The 6,742-nt window shown below is 47.3% G+C and overlaps 1 protein-coding gene across 1 annotated transcript; it reads left to right on the forward strand.

The window, feature by feature from the left end:
• Positions 1 to 670: 670 nt before the first annotated feature.
• LOC308237222 (T-cell surface glycoprotein CD1e, membrane-associated-like) lies at positions 671 to 3,458 on the forward strand (the record flags this gene model as incomplete). Its single annotated transcript, XM_080647777.1, has 4 exons — positions 671 to 764; positions 1,080 to 1,376; positions 2,303 to 2,515; positions 3,127 to 3,458. The coding sequence occupies 4 exons, from the start codon at positions 671 to 673 to the stop codon at positions 3,456 to 3,458; spliced, it is 936 nt and encodes a 311-aa protein (XP_080503903.1).
• Positions 3,459 to 6,742: the final 3,284 nt, after the last annotated feature.

The following is a 6,742-nucleotide window of genomic DNA, read 5'->3' on the forward strand; positions in this document are numbered from 1 at the left end:
AGCTACACTCAAAGTGCCCGTGTCTTCTAATAATGTTTTTGTGAAGAGCAGAATAAAAAGATAGAGAGAGTCTGAGGGGATAAGGAGAACAGGCAAGGGAATGAGAAGAATGACGGAGACTCCAGAGGAAAAAATGATGGGTGGGTAACATAATACAGAGAAGATAAAGAAGAAAGGAAGGCTGGGATGCTGATAGGAGGGGGAGGAGACCACAGAGAGATTAGGAGTGAGGGCACTGCTGAAAAGGCCACTGGGCACTATCTAGGACCTTCTATCACCTCTTTTTGTAGAAAAGGATATGAGAACCCTAGGATGGACTTGATTTCTCCAAGGCCTAGAGGGACATAATTTTCCAGCCAGACCACCGACTGCAGACCTTATTGGAAGCCAGACTCATTTCATAGTTGTTGGCACCATGGGGAGGTTAGGGTGCAGATAGGAGCAGGAAGAAAATGTGGAAGCCAAGACAGTGGTCAAGATCGGGGGGGGCGGGGGGGAAATGAGAGACCTTGTGGGAGGCTGTGGCGAGGGAGGCAGCAGGGTTTCTCTGACAGAGAAGTGAGCAGAAGGAGAGGTGTGTTTGTCTGTGTGGCAGGGGAAGTTAGATAAGAGCGCAAAAGGGTTTGGAGGGGAAGGTGGTCTCCGAGTTCCGAGGAGCACTTGTCCTGCTATGGCATCCTTTACCCAACAAGCTTCAATGCTGCTGCCGATGCTTCTGCCCCTGCTCTTCAAGGGAATTCTCTGCCTTGGGCCAAGCCCAGAGGGTAAGGAGAACCCGGGTGGAATGATACCTGTGGTTGGGCATAGCAGGGTGGAGAAAGGTTCTGGGGAGGATCCTGGGGGCAGGGAGTAACGCTCTCCACGGGTGCCCTTGTAATCTGCATGCCAGGCTAGTTCTGGGCAACATATCCTTGACAGCAGCCTCAGTTTCTCTCTCTGATTTTGGGGAGAAGAAATTGGATCAGAGGGAAGGGGAGATGAGAATATGTGCAAACTTTATCTGCATTTCTCTTTTCCTATATGGGCCCTTCTTCTCCCATCCTTTCACCTCTCTCAGTTGTCATTTCTCTGTCTCTCAGCTGGCCAAGTCCTAGGACCCCATCATCCAGCAGGAGAAGAACCCCTCTCATTTCATGTGCGCCAGATCTCCTCCTTCGCCAACCGCAGCTGGGAGAACACCCAGGGCTCAGGCTGGCTGGGTGAAGTGCAGACTCATCGCTGGGACAGTGTCTTGGGCACAGTCAGCTATCTGTTGCCCTGGTCCCGGGGTAATTTTAGCAAGGAGGAGTTGGAGAGCATCGAAGCGCTATTGCAGCTGTACTTCCGTACTTTTTCCCAGGAAGTGAAGGCTCATGCCAGTCGGTTTCAGGTGGAATGTGAGTTTGCTATTCCAAGCTGGTTTTTGCCTGAGGGGTCTGACCAGGTGAAGATGGTATATGGGCTCTGAACTTCATTCAACCTTCCCGACCTTGTTTTCTGTCTCCCTTCACTCACTCTCTCCTCTTTGCTTCACCCTTCCCATCATTCCCACTCTACCTCCCCCCAGCACAAACACAGAAGGACCTACATGCACGTATCTCCTCACACCCCTGAATGTACCCTCATATTCTGGCTCCTTGGGATAGCTGTCTCCTTTTGATGTTCCTTCCTCACCCTCGGCCTCAGATTCAGCTTTTCCCAGCCAGGATCTGCTCTCCTTTCTTCCTGGCCTGAGTGTTCACTTGGCCTAACCAGTACAAGCCCTCCCAAGTAAGCTCTTCCTGATGGTGTGCTATATTTCTCAGCCTTCCCATCTAGCTCCTTCAAATTAATTATTATTTTTTTAAAAAAACCCACAATTCTTTATTGTTGAAAGTATTACTTTTGTCCCCCTGTTTCCCCCATTGATCCCCTCCAGCCTGTCCTTGGCCTCCCCTCCCCCCCCACCCCAGGCCTTCACTGTCCCATACAAGGTTCTTGGTTGATTACTTCCCACCCACCCACCCTCCCTTGCCTTCCCTCCAAGATTCTGAACTCTTTTCCATGCTTCCATGTCTCTGGATCCAATCCATTCTTCAGTTTATTTTGTTACTTAGATCCCACATGAGTGCAATCATGTGATACTTGTCAGATTAATTATTTTTACATACCTATATTCTCTTCACATTTTCTTCCCACAATTCCCATCCCCTTTTCATCCCAGCATGAGTATCCCATGCAATGCGCCAGATAATTTTTCTTCCATTGATTCCCTTTACTTTACAGATTGTTCACTTTCCCTCCCAACAATTCTTTCCACACTGACTTCTTTGTCCACCCCCAGATCCCTTTGTGATCCAGATATCATCCGGCTGTACAATGCATCCTGGGAAGGCCTCAGAAGCCTTCTTATATGGGGCATATCAAGGATCAGATTTCCTGAGTTTCCAAGGATATTCCTGGAAGCCGTCTCCAGGAGCGGGCAGTCGGGCTCAGAATGTCTGTAAAGAGCTCAATCGCTACCGAGTTATTAAAGAAATTGTGAAGAATCTTCTAGGTAACACCTGCCCTCGCTTTCTGGCTGGTATCACTGCAGCAGGGAAGTCAGAACTGGAAAGACAAGGTCAGCCCACCTCCCTCTCCTCTTGTTGCCCAAGACCAAAGAAATACCAAGCACGCTTCCTAGAGAAAGGGTGGGACCCCGTGTATTAATCTTGTGGACTCCGGTTATAATTTTCAAATCAGAGTGAAGAAACCTGCAGAGGGCTTCACTTTTTATAACCTTCTGGGGTCTTTGTCTTGCAGATATGGTTCTGTCCCCTTTTCTGGGCTTACAGGAAGGCCCTCAGGTGTTGGGGTCCCCGGGCCATATCTGATGATCTGTCCTGTGGCCACTGATAATGACCCCCCCCCCCCGCACCCCCTCCCCGCCACCCTGCAGTGTATTGTTCAGTTTTTATGGCATGACAAGCCTTGGAAGACCAGTTTCCTCCTCATTCTCACATCCTTAGTGCTTCAGTTCTTGTATTTGAGTTTTTAACTCTTTATCATTTTTGAAACACAAAATAAAAGGCTAGAGGATGAGTTTCCAAGAGAAGAGACAGAAGTGGTTACTCAAAGTGCTAAGGATCCTAACTCACTAAAGGCCAGTTCTCCTCCTCTTTCCAGTGAAGCCAGAGGCTTGGGCGGCCAAAGGCGCTAGTCCTGGTCCTGGGCGTCTGCTGCTGGTGTGCCATGTATCTGGCTTTCATCCCAAACCTGTGTGGGTGCGGTGGATGCGGGGTGAGCAGGTGCAGCCAGGCACTCAGCAAGGTGAAGTCCTGCCCAATGCTGACAGCACATGGTATCTCCGAGTGACCCTGGACGTGGCAGCTAGAGAGGCGACTGGCCTGACTTGTCGAGTGAAACACAGCAGCCTGGGAGGCCATGATCTAATCATCCACTGGGGTGAGGAAGAACGAGGCCATGATCTAATCATGCACTGGGGTGAGGAAGAATGAGGCCATGATCTAATCATCCACTGGGGTGAGGAAGATCGAGGGCCGCTGGGGGAAATGAGAGTCTCCCCCATAGTTCCAGGCTAGTGAATGAGCACCTGGGGAAATGAATAGGAATGCTATGCACAGAGGATGGAAGTGGGAAAATCCAAGTAAAGAAGGGTGAAGAATGAGAGCAATTAAATTTTAAGAAACAGGAGAGGATTAGAGGTAGTAAAGGGAAAAAAGCTCTAACCGGTTTGGCTCAGTGGATAGAGCGTTGGCCTGCGGACTCAAGGGTCCCAGGTTCGATTCTGGTCAAGGGCATGAACCTTGGTTGTGGGCACATACCCAGAACCAAGGTGTGCAGAAGGCAGCTGATGGATGTTTCTCTCTCATCGATGTTTCTAACTCTCTATCCCACTCCCTTTCTATCTGTAAAAAATCAATAAAATATATTTAAAGAAAAAAAGAGGGATCTGATGATGTGGTAAAAAAAGAGAGAGACAGGAGTGAGATCAGGGACATAGGCCAGGAAGAAATGAAAGGAGGGCTCTAGAAAATACAGAGGCAAATGTGTGGAAGGCCCCACCCCTCTGAAATGAGAAGCATTAACTGAGGTGGAATAGAGACACTTCATAAATTGGCATTCTTATTTTATCCCCAACCAGACGGATACCACATCCTCCCGATATTGACCTGTTTGGCTATAATGGTTACCCTGGTTGTGTTGGTTGTGGTTGGTCTGTGGTTTCAAAAGCAGAGGTGAGATTTTCTTGTCCTGTTTCTTCAACTACTTATCAAATCACTCTTTTATTCCTCTGTTGTTTTCTTTCTTCCCCCATTCTTTCTTTTTCTTTTTCTAAAAAGAATTTTTGTGAGTTTATTTGAGCCAAACTGTGGACAATTGCTGGGAAGCAGTATCTCAACGGATTGGGATAGTGCTCCAGGGAATGGCGGGTTTTCATCTATTTCATACATTGCCATCCAAGCAGGGGATGTAGGTGGTTACATGAAATCCACTGGTGATAAATTAGAGAGATGGGAGAAAGCAAACAGGGGCGGGGAGGGGGGGACCTCTGGATTGGATAAAAAGTAAAATGATAGACACATACCTAGGTGGGTGCAGGATAGTTAACAGTCCACAATTAATATGATACTAATAACAATGAAGGAATTTGTGGTATCCTGTCCTGGCGCCCAGGCACATTAGGTTGTGCCCCAAGGGGTCCGGAAAAAGGGAAGTTACAAGTTAACCAGACATTTCAAGGATGTGTTATCACAGATGCAAAAAGACAGATAGGCTCAGTTAAGGTAGAGGCTGACCCTGTCAGGCTTCCCCCTTTCTTGATTTATTTTCGTTGAGATCAAGATTCTCTTCTTCTCCCACAGCTCAAACTGGACCGTCTGCTCTCCCCATGCACCCAACCTTGCCTTTGCCACAGAAGCCAACATCCAACAAGCCTGGAGTTTAGGAAATCAGCTCTACTTGGCACAGAAATCATGGATGAAAAACAAACTCTCAAAAAAAGGAAAAATAAGCCTAAGCAAACTCTGATGGCATTTGTTTTGCCTCATGCATAACATTCTTGTCCGCTTCTTTAAAAAAACACCGCACAACTATTTTTATGGTAGAAAGTATTACCGATGTCCTCCCTCTTTTCCCCAGTGACCCCCTCCAACCTGCACCTGACCCCCCAAGCCTTCACCACACTATTGTCTGTGTCTATGGGATATGCATGTATGCATGTACGTTCCCCCATTAATCACCACCCCCCATTCTCCCACCCACGCCTTCCCTCTGAAATTCGTCAGTCTGTTCCATGCTTCTATGTCTCTGGATCTATTTTGTTCATCAGTTTATGTTGTTCATTAGATTCCACCTATGAGTGAGATCATGTGACACTTGCCTTTCTCTGACTGGCTTATTTCGTTTAGCATAACACTCCCCAGGTTCCTCCATGCTGTTGCAAATGGTAAGAGTGCTTTCTTTTTTACAGCCATGTAGTATTCCATTGTGTAAATGTACCACAGCTTTTTTATCCACTCATCTACTGATAGACACTTGGGCAGTTTTCGAATCTTAGCTATTGTAAATCTGTCTGCTTAAATATGGTTCATTAAATAAACAAAGCATGATTTTTTAAAACAGCATATTCTGATAGAGAACCGGACTCACTTGGAAACCTGTCCTCCCGCCAACCCCCATCTTGTGATAATCTCTTTTCTGCTTTGGCCACATGTTTATTGATCCTTCAAACTCCGATCCGACTACCTGTTTGTCATGGAAGCTTCCTGGGATTGATCAATTGAAATCTCAAGACAAATGCATTAATGCATGTGTGGGACCCTCACAGTGGATCAATGGACTCAATCTGACTGAATGTGCGGGACCCAGCTTCACCATGGAACCCAAGCTCTGGACTCTGGCCTTGCTTCGGGCTCTGCTGGGGCCCCAGCTGTACCTTTCTCAGGGCTGGGCTAAGAGGCAGGGGACTTTGGAGCCTGAGGAATGTAACTCCATGCAAATAAAGTCTTTTACCACACCCCTTCTCCCGGGGCCTTCTGAAAGTGCTCATGTCAGCGGAGTCCCCAGAGCCCAGCTCCCACCAGGGACAGAGAAGTTCAATTCTTTGATAACAAAAGGACATTTTTCTTCTACGCCTTTCCTTTAAGTATTATATATTTAGACTCTGGATGCAGATTCATCTCCCTCTCTTTCTTCAGAGCATGCCTTTACTGTGAAAACTAGCCAAACCAGAGCCCATACCCTCCACATTCTGCTTTTTCCAGCTCTAACACTATTCCCCTGTCCAATCACTCCACGACCGACTGAGCATCAGACCTCTGGGGACATGCTCTACACTCAGAAGTTCACTAAAACTATTCAAACTAGCTAATCCTAAATCTGTTTAGCCTGTTTACCCTGCCTTGTCATTCACATAAAAACCACAAAAAGGTCCTAGCTGGTTTGGTTCAGTGGATAGAGCGTTGGCCTGCAGATTGAAGGGTCCTGGGTTCGATTCCGGTCAAGGGCACATGCACAGATTGCGGGCCTGATTCCCAGTAGGGGGCATGCCCGAGGCAGTCAATCGATGATGCTTCTCTCATCATTGATGTTTTTACCTCTCTATCCCTCTCCCTTCCTCTCTCTCTATAAATAAAAAAAAAAAAACATTAAAGAAATTGTCCAGTGTCATCACTGATTTGGGAGAGAGGATTAGGTAGCCTCCTCACTTCAATGTTCTGGAAGTTCCCCATACGAGAGAAATTAGGGGGTCAAATTTGCTGCAGCACCTTTTGTCTGC

The sequence above is a fragment of the Plecotus auritus genome, assembly GCF_963455305.1.
Source record: "Plecotus auritus genome assembly, chromosome: 12".
In the NCBI taxonomy this organism is placed as follows: Eukaryota; Metazoa; Chordata; class Mammalia; order Chiroptera; family Vespertilionidae; genus Plecotus; species Plecotus auritus.